The sequence below is a fragment of the Bubalus kerabau genome, chromosome 23, assembly GCF_029407905.1.
Source record: "Bubalus kerabau isolate K-KA32 ecotype Philippines breed swamp buffalo chromosome 23, PCC_UOA_SB_1v2, whole genome shotgun sequence".
NCBI lineage: Eukaryota > Metazoa > Chordata > Mammalia > Artiodactyla > Bovidae > Bubalus > Bubalus kerabau.
Window position 1 is genome coordinate 19,843,605 of NC_073646.1, and position 20,623 is coordinate 19,864,227.

The following is a 20,623-nucleotide window of genomic DNA, read 5'->3' on the forward strand; positions in this document are numbered from 1 at the left end:
TATTTGTTGTGGACTGGGAGGCACATGATTGGATTAATTATTATCCTCTGCACACTCATCATTAGCCCATGCATGACCTTTCTTAGTTAATTGTTTTCAATAATGTAATCAGTGTCCATGAACCCAACACCCACACAGAAGCTACGGTTTTGACAATAACCTTTATCTAATTATAAAGTCTCCCTTATCCTATCCCCCTGGCTTTCCCCACCTAGATTACACAGAATCTTGAATCTCACATTCACTGGTCCTTTGATTTCTTACCTTCTTATGGTTTTATATACATACACATATTTAGTTGTTTAGTTGGGTTTAATAATTTAAAAGGGGATACTATGCTGCATGTAATATTACAGGCTTACTTTTCTTGCATTTTAAAAAATATTTATTATTTATTTTTGTTTGGGTTAGGTCTTCGTTGCTGTGAAGGCTTTTCTTTAGTTGTGGCGAGTGAGGGGTTGCTCTCTAGTTGCGGTGCACAAGCTTCTCATTGCAGCGGCCCCTCTTGCTGTGCAGCGTGGGCTCTAGGCATGTGGGCTTCAGTAGTTGTGGCTCCTGGGCTCTGGAGCACAGGCTCAGTAGCTGTGGCACTCGGGCTTAGTTGCCCTGGGGCATGTGAGATCTTCCCAGATCAGGGTTCAATGCCATGTCTCCTGCATTGGCAGGTGGATTCTTTACTACTAAGCCACCAGAAACGCCCTATAGGCTTACTTTTATATATAATACTGCTTAGATTTTATCTTTAATTTTATTAAGACTTATCTATAAAGACATTTATCAGTACAGTTCACTTATTTTGAATGACATACAAATACTACAATCTGTGATTTTATTATACTTTCTAATTCTTTCCTATTAATAGGCATTTGGGTCATTTCTAAGTGTTATTGTGAATCATGCTGCTCTGAAAATTCTGGTACATGTCTCCTGTTGTACATGGGCACAAGTTTATTTTCAGTATATACTCACAAGCAGAATTGCTCAGCCATAGGACGGAGGAGCCTGGTAGGCTGCAATTCATGAGGTCGCTAAGAGTCGGACACGACTGAGTGACTTCACTTTCACTTTTCACTTTCATGCATTGAAGAAGGAAATGGCACCCCACTCCAGTGTTCTTGCCTGGAGAATCCCAGGGACAGAGGAGCCTGGTGGGAGGCCGTTTATGGGGTCGCACAGAGTCGGACACAACTGAAGTGACTTAGCAGCAGCAGCAGCAGCAGGGCATATGAAGGTTAAACTTTAGGAAGTAGTTCAATTCAGTCACTCAGTCGTGTCTGACTCTGCGACCCCATGGACTGCAGCATGCCAGGCTTCCCTGTCCATCACCAACTCCTCGAGCCTACTCAAACTCTTGTCCATCGCACTGGTGATGCCATCCAACCATCTCATCTTCTGTCGTCCCCTTCTCTTCCCACCTTCAATCTTTCCCAGCATCAGGGTCTTTTCAAATGAGTCAGTTCTTCACATCAAGTGGCCAAAGTATTGGAGTTTCAGCCTCATCATCAGTCCTTCCAATGAATATTCAGGACTGATTTCCTTTAGGATGGACTGGTTGGATCTCCTTGCAGTCCATGGGACTCTCAAGAGTCTTCTCCAACACCACAGTTCAAAAGCATCTTATCCAAAGTGTTTGCCTGATTTTGTATTCCTACCAGCAGTGTGGATTGAGGACTGATTTTACGACAAAGTCTGACAAAAGGTAATATAGGTGATCTGCTAGAATTTAATCATATTTGTGGATTTTTAGAGCTTTTCCTCCTGCTTAGGGCTACTGAGGCTTCACCTTACCTCAGGGGGCCCATGCAAGCTGACTCACCTACTCACAGTGGCTGGGGAGGCCTGTTCCAGGTCAGCCGGCTCGAAAATCAGACTCATCTTAGGACTCATCTGGATAATCTCTCCACTCATTAAACACAGCTGAAAGTACAAAGCAGAGGGGTAGAGGGCAGCAAATGGGTTGAATTCTATCTGCAAATAAAAGGCCTCAGTGGAGACAGAGATGGTTTGAATTCATTCAACAAACGTTTCTTGAGCACCTACTCTGTGCCAGGCACGATGCTAGCTATGCAGAATAAAACAGACAAAAAAATTCCTGTCCTCTTGAGCTCTGCATTCTGCTGGGAAGAACAGATGATAAGCAAAATATATAGGCTATACAAGGATGAAAATGCTTTGGAGAATGCTGTGTCTGGTGAGATGTAATGTTAAATAGGGAAGTCAAAGAACCACTGAATGGCAGCCTTAGATGAAGAATCTAGAAATTATCAGATTACAGCTAGTGTCATGGTTCCTTCCTCAGTGTTTAACACAGAACTTAATTGCACACTGGCATCCTATTTTATTTTTTCAAGTTTCCCACAAAGACTCCTTCTGGAATCCTTCAGGGACTGGTCCAGGGTTAGAGTGATAAGAATATCTCGATATCATTTTTGAAATGGAAAGATCATTAGAAGCCCTAGTGTTTAGCAGGTATATCCCTACAGAAAGCAGTGCAAATATACAGGACAGCCTCTGAGTATATACACTAAGTCTGTGGCACTGCTGCTCATTTCCCAACATGGGTTAAAGTGAGATGTTTAAGTCCTAAGATGGCTTGAGGCCTTGGTCTCTCAGGGGAAAAGAAGAAATTCCATTGCTCCATGTTTCTCCTCCTAAGTTGGTGTCTAAAGAGCTTCTTGCAAATTACCTGACCCACATCAAACATGTCTGTAATCAGGTCATTACTTGCAACCCCAGAAAGGTCACAGCTGTTATGGACTAACACCACTAACAGTGTCATCTCTGAATATCAAGAAAAGTAAAATAGACCCATAGCTGTGACAGTAGCTTGATTTCATTCAGAGCTGAGAAGAGCCATCAGGAATTTCACTGACTCTTTATACTTCTGATCTCAAGACCAACCAATACATGCGTACAATTAGTTTACATAACATAGTCCATATCATGGAATAAAACTCACTTCTATATTTATATGTTATATAATCAAAATTATGAACATGCTATTACTAGTATATGTGTGTAATTTGGATAATTAAGCTTTCCATTGTTGAGCATGACTCAGTCTTGCAAAATGTAAATGCAGTTGGAAAATATATTTTGATTTGATAAGGAAGTATAGTCAGTGTAAGAAATCTTCCTTGATTCAAGTTAATGTATGGCAAAACCAATACAATATTGTAAAGTAAAATAAATAAATAAATAAACAGAAGAAAAAAATGAATATAATAAAATAAAAAAAAACTCTTCCTTTGAAATGGTGATAAATATGATTTTATTTTATTTTAACCCTTATATAGCACTTGCTACATGACAGGCACTATTATAAGTAGTTTGTAAATATTAATTTATCTAATCTTGCTAACAATATTATAACACAGACACTATTATCCTCATTTTACAGATGATGCAACTGAGGTATAGGTATAGCTTTCCTAAGGTTACATGACTGCTGAGTGGTAAGATAGGATCTGAACCCAGGCTGTCCAGCTCCAGAGACTAAGCTCTTTGCCACTACGCTTACTGCAGTAGGCAGAACGTATCTTCCAAAGACTGCTGCAATGTCTGCTAACCCACGTGTACTTTTGCAGCGTGATCTCACCCACCTCCATCAAGAGGTGGCATCTACTTCTCTACTTTCTTGAATCTGGAAAGGTTCTGTGACTTCTTTGACTTAACAAAATTCAGAGAAAGTAATGCTGTTTGAGTTCCAAGTAGAGATTTTAATTTCCTGCCTCTTGCAAATCAACCACCAGGTAAGGAGTGCCACTACTCCAAGACCACCAAATTTTAAGCCCAAGTCACGTGGACAGGCCTGGAGGATAAGATGCTATTTGAGAGAAAGAGAGGCAGAGAGAGAGAGAGAGAGACAGAGACAGAGAGTTACAGAGAGACAGACAAGTCAAGGAGGAAAGAGCTCCCAAAAACTGAGTGAAGAAGCTACCATGGATGTGGCTCCTCTAGCCCTAGCCACCCCAGATGACATCATGAGGATTAGCTTAGCCCTTTTGAGCCTTTTCAAAATTTATAATCTACAGTATCACGAGCAAAGTTAAGCCACTAAGTATTAAGATAGTTTGCATCTTTATTTATACAGCAATGGATAACCAAAATACATCCCATATATCAGGTGCTTTGTATGGACTATCTTAATTAGCAACACCCCTATTTTATTACTACCTTTTTAACAAATGAAGAAATCGGTTCAGAGAAGTTATGTGACTTGCCCAACTTGCTCAGTTGTAAAGCTAGTAGTCCAATTTAAAGCCAGAACCAAGGCTTTTAACCATTATACAACAGTATCTCAAAACACACTCAACTTACCCACTATAGGTAAAAACAAAAGTATAATTCATGAATTGATAACTGTTACTTTCTTATGTGGCATTTATTCTCAGTGTAAATAAGTGTATACATTATATATCCTGATCAATCACACTTCAGTAAAAGAGTTTATTCCCCATCCATGTAAAAGTGGTATCAGAAAGGTACCTTTTTATTGTCATCCAGAACAGTGTTCATATTTTCAATCCAAACAGCATCCACTGGCCCATCAAATATAATCCACTTGCGGTCATCAGACAAAGAAGATGCTTGCTCTCGGAAAGCATTGGCAAGGACACCATCTGTCCATTCATGGCTCACTTGATCAAAGCACCCATACAGCTGCCCCATGGTGATAGCCTTGGGATTAATGATCTTATACTCCACAGCAAACTCTTCCATCTGTTTGGCTGGACAAGAAGGTTCAACACAAGTCACAAAGTTTCTGGTGAAACTTTAGACAAGAGTCAATGCCATCTAAAAGGTCAAACAAATTTATCAGCATGCCATCCAAGGATAGTCCTTATAAAATTTATACTCAGTCTGTATAAAAATTGGGATAACTGGATAGGCAATGCCTTAAACTGTTAGGTTATTACAGCTATTAGTTTCTCACCATATTGTCTTCTGATGCTCATTTCAAACAAGTCAAATGAGCCATTCAGATCTAAATAAAGTCTGTCTGGGCCTAAAATAACTCAGGCAGTAAAGGAGAGAGATGCCATATAATCAGGTCTCTTTATGTATCTGGCTTTCATGGCTACCCTAGAACCTTGACTTTGACTTGAGATGAGGAAACAACTGACAGGTAAAAGATGGTTACTTTCCTTTTCCTCTATCTGAAGGGCTAGCTAAGGCCTGGAACCTCTTATTTCATTGCTCAATAAGTGTTCCCTGAGAATAGAGCACCAGGACTGAACTGGAATACACAGGCTGATGGATGGTACATCATATGTAATAACAGAAAGTAACCACACTTTTACATGATCCTTCAAAGTAAGGAAAAACTGGAGTGCATGAACCATGAACTAAATAAAGAATTGTTCCTGCAGAATCCTGAGGCAAAGACAATGGGGTAGCCTCCTTTCTCTTCATTTAGTTTCCTAGACTATATTCAATACCTAAATTACTATTTAAGTTGGAAATGCGCAAATTAGTTTTTAATGTCAAGTCAGTGCTGAAAACAAAAATCTCAAAAATCCAACAGTAACTCATTATTACAAAAAATATTAAAGCAAAGCACACTGGAAGGGATTGTGTAAACACGGGCAGAGCGAGGCACTGCTTTTCAAAACCACAGCTTTGTGTTTTATAAAAGGAAAACCCCCAAACTGTTTCTCTGGCAAAAGACATAGCTTTTGTTTATTGAGTAGACACTGTGCTAAGTTATTTACCTGTATGAACTAATTTAATTATCACAATGATCCCATTATCACAATGATTCCTCAGGGAAAACAGAGGCAAAGAGAGGTTTAGTAACTTGCCCAAGGTCTGTGTCTGATTCAAAAGTCTGAGGCCTTTCTTCTACATTAAATGAAAGGAAGGAAAGGAGGAGGGAGGGAGGGAAGCAGAGTGGATGGGAGAGAGGGAGAATGAGAGGCAGAAAAAAAGGGACAGGGAAGACAAAGAAAGAGGCAAAGAAGGATGGAAAGAAAACAGAAACCATGCAGTGATCTGTTTTTAGAACAATTTTGTTTAGGCAAGTGAGTGGCAGGAGTTTCCCTCTCACTGGGAAGCTTTTGGAGAAACCACAGTTCAGCATTTGAGAAAATTCCTCCAGCCTAATGGTGCACATAAAACCCCGTTAGAAGCTCTCGCTCTCTTTATTTTCTGCCTGCAGACCCCTGTGTGCCATGTTCTATTTCTGGCTCTAATGTCACAATCCAGGGATGGCAAAGCTAACAGCCTAGCATCATCTCTCTTGAACCAGTCAACTAAGTGGGGACACCTGTTCTTCCTGGAAGTCAGGGATGTGAGTTTTACCTTCGTATAAATCACCCAGAGCCGCAGCCAACACTTTATAAGCACAGGTCTTGCCACCCATGGGATCTCCAACAATCATATAGCCATGTCTTACCAGCATCATCTCGTAGATCTGGGAGGAAACACCATGTAAGAAGTTAATCATTCCAAACCTCCCAGAATTGCAATTAGTCAGAAGTCAACAAGGAATGAGGGCTACAGTCGTTTTTTTCATCTATTGCTTAAATATCTTTTGGATGAATAATAATATATGTGTGCATTTCAGATTTTTTAAGGGATGAGAAATACTATTTACTCTGTACCTCTCCATGTGCTAAACATGAAGTGATTCACCTAAGTCATTTCATTTAATCCACTCAGGCATGTCTTGTGCTGTGTGTGCTGTGCTTAGTCGCTCAGTCATGTCTGACTCTTTGTCACCCCATGGACTGCAGCCCACCAGGCTCCTCTGTCCATGAGGATTCCCCAGGCAAGAATACTGGAGTGGGTTGCCATGCCCTCCTCCAGGGTGTCTTCCCAACCCAGCGATTGAACCCAGGTCTCCTGCACCGCAGGTGGATTCTTTACCAACTGAGCCACCAGGCATCATTAACTACTTTGAAATGGTGGGAACGCTGAGCCCAAGAGAGGTTAACTGACTTGCCCAAGCTCATCAGTGGTGAAACCAGGATTTGACCACAGGACCTCTGATTTCAATGCTGCCAATCTTTCCATTACACCATTTCTACTTGCTTTTAAAGAGGAAAAGGAAACAGTGGTCATTTTAGCAAACTGTATTTCTATTGGAAATTTCCTTTCTTAAGGCCTAAATGCTACTCTGACTTAATTTGAATTCTCAATAGATTAAAATGTATTTTATGAGACAGGAGAGATGCTGTAAAATACAAATGACCTTCCATGTAATTTAGCCCTTACCCTTGAGAATCAATAGCGAAGTGGAAGCTCATTTTTTGACTTTTCTAATTGTTTTGTCTGTCTGTGATGAGTAGTCTATGATAGCTGAAATGGAAATGCTTTGGTCATTTATATTAATGCGACATGTTTTCTCTTCCCTTCTAAACTGTGAATCTCTCAGAAAAAGGGAGTACATGAAGCTTTTTATTTTAAAGATTATGTTCTCATTATTTTTCACCTTCCCTGGAGGAGGAAATGGCAATCCACTCCAGTATTCTTGTCTGGAAAATCCCATGGACAGAGGAGCCTGTGGGGCTACAATCCATGGAGTTGCAAAGAATCAGACATGACTGAGCAACTAACACACATTTTTCACCTTGGAAGTGAGTTATACAGAGGGTCTAAATGAAGACAATAGGGGTGGTACAGGTACTAATAAAAGTGAGTCAGCAAATGTTTGTTAAACACCTACTATGTGCCAGACACTGTTCTAGATGCTATAGACACAGGGGATAAAACAACAACAAAAAAAAATCCCCAACCATCAAGTAAAGTTTACATTCAAGTAGGAAAGACATTTCAGACAGAATAAAGATAAGTGAGTTGACTGTGCATTAGAAAGAAGAAAGGCACTTATGCTTCAATTGTCTCTCACCTTCCTCCTCACACACCTTTAAATAGATTACTGAAAGTGAAAGCCTCTCAGTCATGTCCTACTCTTTGCAACCCCATGGACTATACAGGGGGAATTTCTGTGGAATTCTCCAGGCCAGAATACTGGAGTGAGTAGCTTTTCCCTTCTCCAGGGGATCTTCCCAACCCAGGGATCAAACCTAGGTCTCCCACATAGCAGGCAGATTCTTTACCAGCTGAGTCACATGGGATGGCCAAAAATACGGGAGTGGGTAGCCTAACCCTTCTCCAGGGGATCTTATCGACCCAGGAATTGAACCAGGGTCTCCTGCATTGCAGGTGGATTCTTTACCAACTGAGATATCAGCAAAGCCCAAAATGAATTATTAAGTTATCACTATAACAAAAAAGATGGTAACTCCATACATATATTTTTGGCTGTGCTGGGTCTTCATTGCAGCATGCATTACGAAGCACAGGCTTAGTTGCCCTGCATGTAGGATTTTAGCTTCCCACCCTGGGATTCAACCTGAGTCCCCTGTATTGGAAGGTGAATTTTTAACTACTGGATCACCAGGGATCTCCTCATTTGTTTTGTTTTTGAATATTGGTACTAAAATAGTTAAACTATATAAAAGTTTACCTGTAGGCCTGCAAATTACTTTGAAATACATAAAAAGTAAGATAAGTGGATTATGAATGTACATATAAGTGATAAAGTAAGTCCAAGGTAAGAAAAACCCAAGTGAGATGGTAGGTGTTGCGAGAGGGCATCAGAGGGCAGACACACTGAAACCATAATCACAGAAAACTAGCCAATCTGATCACATGGACCACAGCCTTGTCTAACTCAATGAAACTAAGCCATGCCGTGTGGGGCCACCCAAGACGGGAGGGTCATGGTGGAGAGGTCTAACAGAATGTGGTCCACTAAGAGAAGGGAATGGCAAACCACTTCAGTATTCTTGTCCTGAGAACCCCATGAACAGTATGAAAAGGCAAAATGATAGGATACTGAAAGAGGAACTCCCCAGGTCGGTAGGTACCCAATATGCTACAGGAGATCGGTGGAGAAATAACTCCAGAAAGAATGAAGGGAAGGAGCCAAAGCAAAAATAATACCCAGTTGTGGATATGACTGGTGATAGAAGCAAGGTCCAATGCTATAAAGAGCAATATTGCATAGGAACCTGGAATGTCAGGTCCATGAATCAAGGCAAATTGTAAGTGCACAAACAGGAGATGGCAAGAGTGAATGTCAACATTCTAGGAATCAGCAAACTAAAATGGTCTGGAATGGGTGAATTTAACTCAGATGACCATTATATCTACTAATGTGGGCAGGAATCCCTTAGAAGAAATGGAGTAGCCATCATGGTCAACAAAAGAGTCCGAAATGCAGTACTTGGATGCAATCTCAAAAACAACGAATGATCTCTGTTCGTTTCCAAGGCAAACCATTCAATATCATGGTGATCCAAGCCTATGCCCCAACCAGTAACGCTGAAGAAACTGAAGCTGAATGGTTCTATGAAGACCTACAAGGCCTTTTAGAACTAACACCCCAAAAAGATGTCCTTTTCATTAGAGGGGACTGGAATGCAAAAGTTGGATGTCAAGAAACACCTGGAGTAACAGACATATTTGGCCTTGGAGTACAGAATGAAGCAGGGCAAAGGCTAATAGAGTTCTGCCAAGAGAATGCACTGGTCATAGCAAACACCCTCTTCCAACAACACAAGAGAAGACTCTACACATGGACATCACCAGATGGTCAACACCGAAATCAGATTGATTATATTCTTTGCAGCCACATATGGAGAAGCTCTATACAGTCAGCAAAAACAAGACTGGGAGCTGACTGTGGCTCAGATCATGAATTCCTTATTGCCAAATTCAGACTTAAATTTAAGGAAGTAGGGAAAACCACTAGACCATTCAGGTATGACCTAAATCAAATCCCTTATGATTATACAGTGGAAGTGAAAAATAGTTTTAAGGGACTAGATCTGATAGACAGAGTACCTGATAAACTATGGATGGAGGTTCATGTCATTGTATAGGAGATAGGGATCAAGACCATCCCCATGGAAAAGAAATGCAAAAAAGCAAAATGGATGTCTGAAGAGGTCATACAAATAGCTGTGAAAAGAAGAGAAGTGAAAAGCAAAGGAGAAAAGGAAAGATATTCCCCTTTGAATGAAGAGTTCCAAAGAATAGCAAGGACAGACAAGAAAGCCTTCCTCAGTGATCAATGCAAAGAAATAGAGGAAAACAACAGAATGGGAAAGACTAGAGATCTCTTCAAGAAAATTAGAGATACCAAGGGAACATTTCATGCAAAGATGGGCTTGATAAAGGACAGAAATGGTAGGGACCTAACAGAAGCAGAAGATATTAAGAAGAGGTGGAAAGAATACATGGAAGAACTGTACAAAAAAGATCTTCATGATCTAGATAACCACGATGGTGTGATCACTCATTAGAGCCAGACGTCCTGGAATGCAAAGTTTAGTGGGCCTTAGGAAGCATCACTAGGAATAAAGCTAGTGAAGGTGATGGAATTCCAGTTGAGCTATTTCAATTCGTAAAAGATGATGCTATGAAAATGCTGCACTCAATATGCCAGCAAATTTGGAAAACTCAGCAGTGGCCACAGGACTAGAAAAGGTCAGTTTTCATTCCAATCCCAAAGAAAGGCAATGCCAAAGAATGCTCAAACTACTGCACAATTGCACTCATCTCACACGCTAGCAAAGTAATGCTCAATATTCACCAAGCCAAGCTTCAACAGTATGTGAACCATGACATTCCAGATGTTCAAGTTGGTTTTAGAAAAGGCAGAGGAACCAGAGATCAAATTGCCAAGATCTGTTGGGTCATCGAAAAAGCAAGAGAGTTCCAGTAAAACATCTACTTCTGCTTATTGACTACGCCAAAGTCTTTGACTATGTGGATCACAGTAAACTGTGGAAAATTCTTAAAGAGATAGTAATACCAGACAACCTGACCTGCCTCCTGAGAAATCTGCATGCAGGTCAAGAATCAACAGTTAGAACTGGACATGGAACAACAAACTTGTTCCAATTCGGGAAAGGAGTACATCAAGGCTGTATATTGTCAACCTTCTTATTTAACTTATATGCAGAGTATATCATGCGAAATGCCAGGCTCGATGAAGCACAAGTTGGAATCAGTTTGCTGGGAGAAATATCAATAACCTCAGATATGCAGATGACATCACCCTTATGGCAGAAATCGAAGAGGAACTGAAGAGCCTCTTGATGAAAGTGAAAGAGGAGAGTGAGACAGTTGGCTTAAAACTCAATATTCAGAAAACTAACATCTGGTCCCATCACTTCATGGCAAATAGATGGGGAAACAATGGAGACAGTGAGAGACTTTATTTTCTTGGGCTCCAAAATCACTGTAGATGGTGATTGCAGCCATGAAATTAAAAGATGCTTACTCCTTGGAAGGAAAGTTATGACCAATCTAGACAGCATATTAAAAAGCAGTTTTTAATATTACTCTGTCAACAAAGGTCTGTCTAGTCAAAGCTATGATTTTTCCAGTAGTCATGTATGGATGTGAGAGTTGGACTATAAAGAAAGTTGAGCGCCGAAGAATTGATGCTTTTGAACTGTGGTGTTGAAGAAGACTCTTGAGAGTCCCTTGGACTGCAAGGAGATCCAACCAGTCCATCTTAAAGAAATCAGTCCTGAATATTCATTGGAAGGACTGATGCTGAAGCTGAAACTCCAATACTTTGGCCACCTGATGCAAAGAACTGACTCATTTGAAAAGACCCTGATGGTGGGGAAAATTGAAGGCAGGAGGAGAAGGGGACCACAAGGGATAAGATGGTTGGATGGCATTACTGACTTGATGGACATGAGCTTGAGTGAGCTCCAGAAGTTGGTGATGGGCAGGGAAGCCTGGAGTGCTGCAGTCCATAGGGTCACAAAGAGTCAGACACAACTGAGCGACTCAACTCACTGAACTGAACTGATACATAGTGCATCTATAAAATCCCAATGAATAATTGGGATTCAATATTGGGTTAAATGAGTTGTGTCAAAACTACCAGACTTGATGACATAGTAGGGAAAAATATTCTTAATGAGAGAGTAGAGGAAATTTTTTTAGTAATTTTAAAAAATTAATTAATTTGTTTTTGGCTGTGCTGGGTCTTTGTTGCTTCATGGGCTTTTCTCTAGTTGCATCAAGCAAGGGCTACTCTCTATTTGTGGTGTGTGGGCTGCTCATTGCGATGACTCTTGCTATTGTGGAGCATAGGTTCGAGAGCTTATGGGCTTCAGTAGTTGAGGCACATGGGCTCAATAGTTTTGGCTCCTAGAACTCAGGGTCAATAGTTGTTGTTCATGGGCTTAACTGCTCTGCAGCATGTGGGATCTTCCTGGATCAGGGATTGAATCTGTGTCTCCTGCACTGGCAGGTGGATTCCTTACCACTGAGCGACCAAGGAAGCCCTGGGAAAAATTTTTATTCCTAGAAATTTTATTCTGATTCAGAATGTGGAGACCAGGGTCCTAACCTTGATCTTTGATTCTAAATAACAATATGATTTTGTGAAATGATGATGCTTTGCGTGTCTGTGGAGATGGTGGGGTTGACAATGATACAGTAATCAGTCACCATATCTGGCAGTTTACATATTTCTTGTCTCAATATTACTCTGTGGGAAAGGTTTTACTGTCTTTATTTTATAGATGAGGAAACTGGGGCTCAGAATGTTGAACTAACTTGTCTAAAATCTCACAGCAAAAAATGGAAGGGGGTGAGATTTGAAACTAGGTCTATAAGAATCCAAATCTGTTCCCTCTCTGGATGCCAGTGTTCTTATGGGGCCAAACACCAGATGGCATTTAAGGTCCCTTGTAGTTCTGTCCTATGATTCTGCAGAAAAAGTGCATTTGAGACTTACATTATTCAGTTTATGTCTTTAAGGTAGTTTTACATAGAAAGTAATCGTAGGGAAGGAAACCTGAAATTAGGTGAAGTTTCACTAAGGTTCTCCAAGATTGAGACTGTAGAGACACTTCTTTCATGTATTAGTAACAGCACCTTGATTTTCCCTGAGGAACCACCACTTTATGTTTCAGTCCACATGACTTGACTTGGGTGGCTCTGACTCCATCTCCACTTCTGGCAGAGGTGGGGTTATTACTGTCTCCTTCTTATCTTTGTAATTGCTTCAGGGATGGTCATGTGACTTTATCAACACCATCCAACCTGTGGCGGATTCATTTTGATATTTGGCAAATCTAATACAGTTATGTAAAGTTTAAAAATAAAATAAAATTTAAAAAAAATAAAAAAAAAAAAAAAACAAAGCTAATCCTGAGACTTTTTTGCTGAGGACACTCTGAGAGTGATGTTCTTTTTCCTTCTGGACTTGAACATGAGACAATTTAAGTCTGAGGTTAATGGGGGCCTACCTGAGAATGAGTTTTTCATGCAGAGAGAAGCAGAATCCAGAAATGGAGAGAGATGGATTCCTGATGACATTATCTAAATAAAATCTGTATCCTACTATGCCCGAGGCCAACATATCTCTGGACTTTTCAAGTTAGGTGAGTAAATTCCCTTTTATTGATTAAGACAGTTTGAACTGAATTTCTATCATTGGGAGGGTGCTTCCCTCATAGCTCAGTTTGTAAAGAATCTGCCTGCAATGCAGGAGACCCTGGTTTGATTCCTGGGTCGGGAAGCTCCCCTGGAGAAGGGATAGCCTACCCATTCCAGTATTCTTGGGCTTCCCTTGTAGCTGCAATGTGGGAGACCTGGGTTTGATCCCTGGGTTTGGAAGATCCCCTGGAGAAGGGAAAGGCTACCCACTCCAGTATCTGGCGTGGAGAATTCCGTGGACTATATAGTCCACAGGGTTGCAAAGAGTCAGACACAACTGAGCGACTTCCACGTTCACATTCTATCACTGAGAACCAAAAAAGTCTTGACTAATTCAAAGCACAATGCCCCGAAAGGTTCTATTTCATCCCTAAATTAAAAAAAAAAAAAAGAAAGAAAGAAACCCCAGGGAAGATGGGGATAGGAAAAATATTGGATTTTAAACGCCAATTCCTAGAAATGAAAATTGAAGGCACAATGGATTGTTAAGTGTCTTTATCTCTACCTTCAGCTCTAATTTCCAATTGCCATCAGTTCAGTTCCAATCTACCATAGTTCTTTGTGATTTCTGACCTCAGCAAATAATAAACAGGTACATTTCCACATAGGTACATGGAACCAACCTGGATAATTTTTCCAATAAACCAAGGTACTGGCTGAAGTTTCATCTTTTTGATGTTCGCATTTAGTACTTCCATAAAAACTGCATAGTCTGGCTGTGGAAGAATAACTCCAGGAAACAAGTCTGATATAATTCCCTGTTAACAAAAATTCAAGATGTGAAAAGTATGAATTATCAGGTATATAACCTCAACATTTTTTTTAATGGAATCTACAAATAGCAGGAATCCTTGGAAAATTCCAAACCTCAATTTTCCTATACCAAAATCATGTACCTTATCCACAATTACAAATTCCAACAATATTTGTTAAACATGATGTTTCTTCCCAACAATTTAAAAAGTCAGCAAATAGCTAATGTCTGTGCTATTTCAGTCATTACACTAGGAATGAACAAAATGGCCATGCTTTCTGTCTTTAAGAGCTTACAGCTTAGTAAGGAAGATAGGTGTTAAAATAGTTACAAAACTAATTATATTTGATATAAACAACTAACTACTCACACTCAACAGCAAATATTATCCTATTAGTGAAACTATTTTTATTAAAAATCAAGAATTAGGGATACTGCTATTACCATTATTACTTAATATTTGGGGGAGGGTATCTGGCAATAGGGATGCTGGCTAGAGAATGGAAAGGGTGTAAGGAGTGGAAGAGGTGCCAAATTTTTTTTTCATCTTGGGAAGTAGAATCTCAGTGCTTAGCCAAGGTCTCAAACCATTGCATACCTGAAACAGAGGGACATCTTGAGCCAAGAACTTGGCCAGGTTGACATCAAGCAAGGCCCGGAGCAGCAGGACACTCTCATTCTCCTCTGGATACTTGAGTTTCAGGTTGCCAGCAGCAGTGAGCACAGACTTGACAGCACGCATGCCATAGTCATAGTGATGCTGGGAGGAGAGTTGCTCTGAACACAGGCGGTAGGTTGCAACAATCTTCTGAGCAAGACTGGGAGGGCAAAGACATGTCCGCAGACCCTCCAGTAAGGCCCATGTCTTGCTCAGCAGACATTCCCAACATGTTGTGCCCTGACCCTTCAGGAGCCAGGCTTGCCCATGAATGTGATGGAAAAATCATATCATTTGAAGGTTTCTTCATAGAGTTACCATAATGAGCTAAGGAAGCACTATAACTCTCTTTCAAAGGTAGGATGAAAAATAGCAAGCACATACATAAGTATAATATGTACTGTATAAGAAATTGCACGTGTTTATAATCTTATGTGTATATATGAGTGTATGTGTATGCCACACATAGACACATTTGGGAAGATTACATCGAATGATTAACAATGTTAGTGCCTATAGAGTGGGGCTACTAAGAGATACAATGAAGTGAAGTGAAGTGAAGTGAAGTGAAGTGAAGTTGCTTGGTCATGTCCGACTCTGCGACCCCATGGACTGTAGCCTACTACGTCCCTCTGTCCATGGGATTTTCCAGGCAAGAGTACTGGACTGGGTGAGTACTGGAGTGGGTTGACATTTCCTTCTCCAGAGGATCTTCCTGACCCAGGGATCAAACCCAGATCTCCCACACGGTAGGCAGATGCTTTATTGTCTAAGCCACCAGAGGACACTCAATTTTGCACTTCTGTAACATTACGATTTTTTTCAATATCCATCTTTTAATTTAAGAAAACCAACTCAAAAATTAGTATACTCAGCACATAACACATGTATGCTCATGTGCACTACCATATCTGATTCTTCCTGAGCACACAGGGGACCACATTTCCCAGCCTTCCCCACAGGTGTGGCCACATCGCTGACTCCTAGCCAGTGGCATATGAATGAAGTGGAAGTATGCCACTTTAAGGGCTGGTCCATAAAAACTGCCTCCATAAGCTCCTCCATGCTCATGTGTTATAGCTGTGAGATATAAGTTACCTGGGTTCCTTGGGGAAGAACTCCCCTGATCACAGACACCCATTTTGGATTTTCAGGGAGTGAAAAATAAAACTTTTACTATGCTAAGCCATTGGAATTTGGAGGTCAGGTTTACCCTAACTAATGTGCTGATGCATGTTTTCCTTGCAGGACTCCTGTCTAACAAGACTGCTTTACACTAAAAGCAAAGACTGTGTTGCTCACCAGCACCTAGGACTGGGCAGGACATAAGGTAGATGACTCAATGAAGGCTTGCCAATTGAATAAATGAATTGAACAGGCAAATCAATGTAAGCCAAGTCTCCTATAGAAAACAATAAACTAAACCTCTTATGACTGAGGCAGCCTCTTAGCCTAGTAAGGATGACACATTCTGTTGAGAACATCTATAGCCCTGTGCATTAAGAGCAATGACGTCCAGACCACAAAGACACTTTGGGCCTTGTGGAGATATCTGTGGTAACAAAAAAATCAATTGATTATGGCCAAGCAATGTGAAAAGGCAAATGTAAAATTTGAAATAGATCAATAAAAGCCATTTTACAGTGAATATTCACAATTCTGGTTATATGTGAAAAAGAGACTGATGCTTGTGTATGTCTGTGTCTCAGAAAACTGGGTAATACTTGAGAGATAATTAAGTTGATTGGAGTAAATAAATATTATATTGCTAACAAAGTTAATTCTAAATTATATTAATTTTTCTTCTTCAATCTTGATCAAAAACAACTCAACCTTGAAATAATTTCATGTCTTTCAGTCATTTAGGAATGTGTGTGTGTGTGTGTGTGTTAACAGTGAGGGATAGAGAAGAAATGAGTGAGTCTTCCTTAGAAGTAGTCCAGATATATATAAAAGGAGTGGAGGGCTCTTTATTGGGAATCTTGGCCATTTCCTAGTCAGAGAAGGGGTCAAGACAGAGACCAGGGCTATGTACATTCAGATAAACTTGTGAGTAAAAGCATATATCTCAAGTTTCTCTTTTTTTTGTTTTCCAATGGACAATTTACCTTGAATCCACCCTACAAAAAGTCATTCCATCACTCTTTCTTTAAAACGCACTGGAAAGCCAATATAACGTACCTTCTGGAGTCTAGAAATCCCATAGAGTAGAGGGAGATTTCTCCAATGAGGGCATAATCTGGCACCATCATGGCCACTGTCCGAAACAAGGCCTGGAAAAGAAATGCCATTCAGAACCTAAATGTGTAAGGTGAAAACTGGGGAAGGCACATCTAAAGAGGCAAAGAGAAATAACATGATCATTCAGACCACCCAGTGACAGTCAAGGAAAGGAGGGCTGGAGGACAAATCAGTGCACAGAGACTGTCTTTACCAGATGGATCCACTGCTCCACGAACCTCCCCACTAGCCTTGTCCAAATACATTGGGTCCCTCAATGGTTGTGTGAAAGGCTTTAGGTGCCAGTATCCTAGCAACACTTCATCCTCCTATGCCAAATGGAGTTTCAATAGCTTCAGTCAACTATTGGAGCTTTCTGGTGTTCAATGTAGACAGCAGAAGTCATTCAGGGATGCAGGATAATTATATAGCAGAAGAATCCTGAAGTTAGACAGACCTTGATTTAAAAAATCAAGTCCTTGTTCTGCTACATAACAACTGTGGATAAGTTAGGTAACCCCGCTAGACCTCAGGTCTTTAACCTCAAAATGGTCTAACAACTATGCCCTCTTCATAGTTATCATGAGGGCAAATACCTTACAAATAGCTGTGAAAAGAAGAGAAGCGAAAAGCAAAGGAGAAAAGGAAAGATATAAGCATCTGAATGCAGAGTTCCAAAGAATAGCAAGAAGAGATAAGAAAGCCTTCTTCAGCGATCAATGCAAAGAAATAGAGGAAAACAACAGAATGGGAAAGACTAGGGAATCTCTTCAAGAAAATCAGAGATACCAAAGGAACATTTCATGCAAAGATGAGCTCGATAAAGGACAGAAATGGTATGGACCTAACAGAAGCAGAAGATATTAAGAAAAGATGGCAAGAATACACAGAAGAACTGTACAAAAAAGATCTTCACAACCCAGATAATCACAATGGTGTGATCACTGACCTAGAGCCAGACATCCTGGAATGTGAAGTCAAGTGGGCCTTAGAAAGCATCATTACGAACAAAGCTAGTGGAGGTGATGGAATTCCAGTTGAGCTATTTCAAATCCTGAAAGATGATGCTGTGAAAGTGCTGCACTCAATATGCCAGCACATTTGGAAAACTCAGCAGTGGCCACAGGACTGGAAAAGGTCAGTTTTCATTCCAATCCCAAAGAAAGGCAATACCAAAGAATGCTCAAACTACCACACAATTGCACTCATCTCACACTCTAGTAAAGTAATGCTCAAAATTCTCCAAGCCAGGCTTCAGCAATATGTGAACCGTGAACTTCCTGATGTTCAAGCTGGTTTTAGAAAAGGCAGAGGAACCAGAGATCAAATTGCCAACATCTGCTGGATCATCAAAAAAGGAAGAGAGTTCCAGAAAAACATCTATTTCTGCTTTATTGACTATGCCAAAGCCTTTGACTGTGTGAATCACAATAAACTGTGGAAAATTCTTCAAGAGATGGGAATACCAGACCACCTGATCTGCCTCTTGAGAAATTTTATGCAGGTCAGGAAGCAACACTTAGAACTGGACATGGAACAACAGACTGGTTCCAAATAGGAAAAGGAGTTCGTCAAGGCTGTATATTGTCACCCTGCTTATTTAACTTATATGCAGAGTACATCATGAGAAACGCTGGACTGGAAGAAACACAAGCTGGAATCAAGATTGCCGGGAGAAATATCAATAACCTCAGATATGCAGATGACACCACCCTTATGGCAGAAAGTGAAGAGGAACTCAAAAGCCTCTTGATGAAAGTGAAAGTGGAGAGTGAAAAAGTTGGCTTAAAGCTCAACATTCAGAAAACTAAGATCATGGCATCCGGTCCCATCACTTCATGGGAAATAGATGGGGAAACAGTGGAAACAGTGTCAGACTTTATTTTTCTGGGCTCCAAAATCACTACAGATGGTGACTGCAGCCATGAAATTAAAAGACGCTTACTCCTTGGAAGGAAAGTTATGACCAACCTAGATAGCATATTCAAAAGCAGAGACATTACTTTGCCAACAAAGGTTCGTCTAGTCAAGGCTATGGTTTTTCCTGTGGTCATGTATGGATGTGAGAGTTGGACTGTGAAGAAGGCTGAGCACCAAAGAATTGCTGCTTTTGAACTGTGGTGTTGGAGAAGACTCTTGAGAGTCCCTTGGACTGCAAGGAGATCCAACCAGTCCATTCTGAAGGAGATCAGCCCTGGGATTTCTTTGGAAGGAATGATGCTAAAGCTGAAACTCCAGTACTTTGGCCACCTCATGCGAAGAGTTGACTCACTGGAAAAGACTGATGCTGGGAGGGATTGGGGGCAGGAGGAGAAGGGGACAACAGAGGATGAGATGGCTGGATGGCATCACTGACTTGATGGACGTGAGTCTGAGTGAACTCCGGGAGTTGGTGATGGACAGGGAGGCCTGGCGTGCTGCGATTCATGGGGTTGCAAAGAGTCGGACACGACTGAGTGCCTGATCTGATATGATCTGATCTGAAGTGTTTAAAAAGGTGTATAGCACATAGTAAGGGCTCAATAAACATCAGGTATTGTTATTATTGGGGCTTTCCAGGTGGTGCTAGCAGTAAAGAACCCGCCTGCCAATGCAGGAGACATAAGAGACGTGGGTTTGATCCCCGGGTGGGGAAGATTCCCTGGAGTAGGGCATGGCAACCCCTTCTAGTATTCTTGCATGGAGAATCCCATGGACAGAGGAGCCTGGTGGGCTACAGCCCATAGAGTCGCAAAGAGCTGGACATGACTTAAGGGACTTTGTATTTTTGATCTTAGAGGAGAAGAGACTTGCCTAAGTCATGCAGTTAGAGGTAGAGCCAAGACTAGAATCCAGACTTCCTGACACCAACCCTGAGTGTTTTCTACTGGGCTACACTGTCTCATGAACGTTGTTTATGCAGATCTAGCATGGTTGTTTGGAGAAGGCAATGGCACCCCACTCCAGTACTCTTGCCTGGAAAATCCCATGGATGGAGGAGCCTGGTAGGCTGTAGTCCATGGGGTAGCAAAGAGTCAGACACAACTGAGCGACTTCCCTTTGACTTTTCACTTTCATGCATTGGAGAAGGAAATGGCAACCCACTCCAGTGTTCTTGCCTGGAGAATCCCAGGGATGGGGGAGCCTGGTGGGCTGCCATCTATGGGGTCACACAGAGTCAGATGCGACTGAAGCAACTTAGCAGCAGCAGCAGCATGGTTGTTAGCTGGGAGGGATGCAGGAGTGACTTAACAACAATTGTGCACTATAAAATGAGAAACGTGGGTTCAAATTCTACTTTGGTGTCTACTGGTCTATGTTGATCTAGAGAGGAGGGGTCACTTGTAGGGATTTCCTTGGCTTCTTTTCTATTCCCAGGGAGGAGGAGGAGTGGTATATGTGAATTAGATTCCAGGAACTAATCAGAATGCATTTCTAGCAGATGGAGCGTCATATGTTATTGTGAATATACATTTTTGTCCAGGTCTCTCTTTCACTTGAGGGAATGGAACAATAATTTGAAAGAAAAC

General features: G+C 41.0%; 1 protein-coding gene across 1 annotated transcript in view; it reads right to left on the bottom strand.

The window, feature by feature from the left end:
• DNAH3 (dynein axonemal heavy chain 3) overlaps positions 1-20,623 on the bottom strand; it is a 242,515-nt gene that overhangs the window by 124,078 nt on the left and 97,814 nt on the right. The window contains exons 32-37 of the mRNA XM_055562073.1: positions 17,076-17,167; positions 14,835-15,054; positions 14,106-14,240; positions 6,304-6,415; positions 4,489-4,730; positions 1,817-1,917 (exon numbers count right to left, since the gene is read on the bottom strand). Of these exons, the coding sequence (XP_055418048.1) occupies positions 1,817-1,917; positions 4,489-4,730; positions 6,304-6,415; positions 14,106-14,240; positions 14,835-15,054; positions 17,076-17,167 (902 nt within the window). The remainder of the gene's footprint in view (positions 1-1,816; positions 1,918-4,488; positions 4,731-6,303; positions 6,416-14,105; positions 14,241-14,834; positions 15,055-17,075; positions 17,168-20,623) is intronic.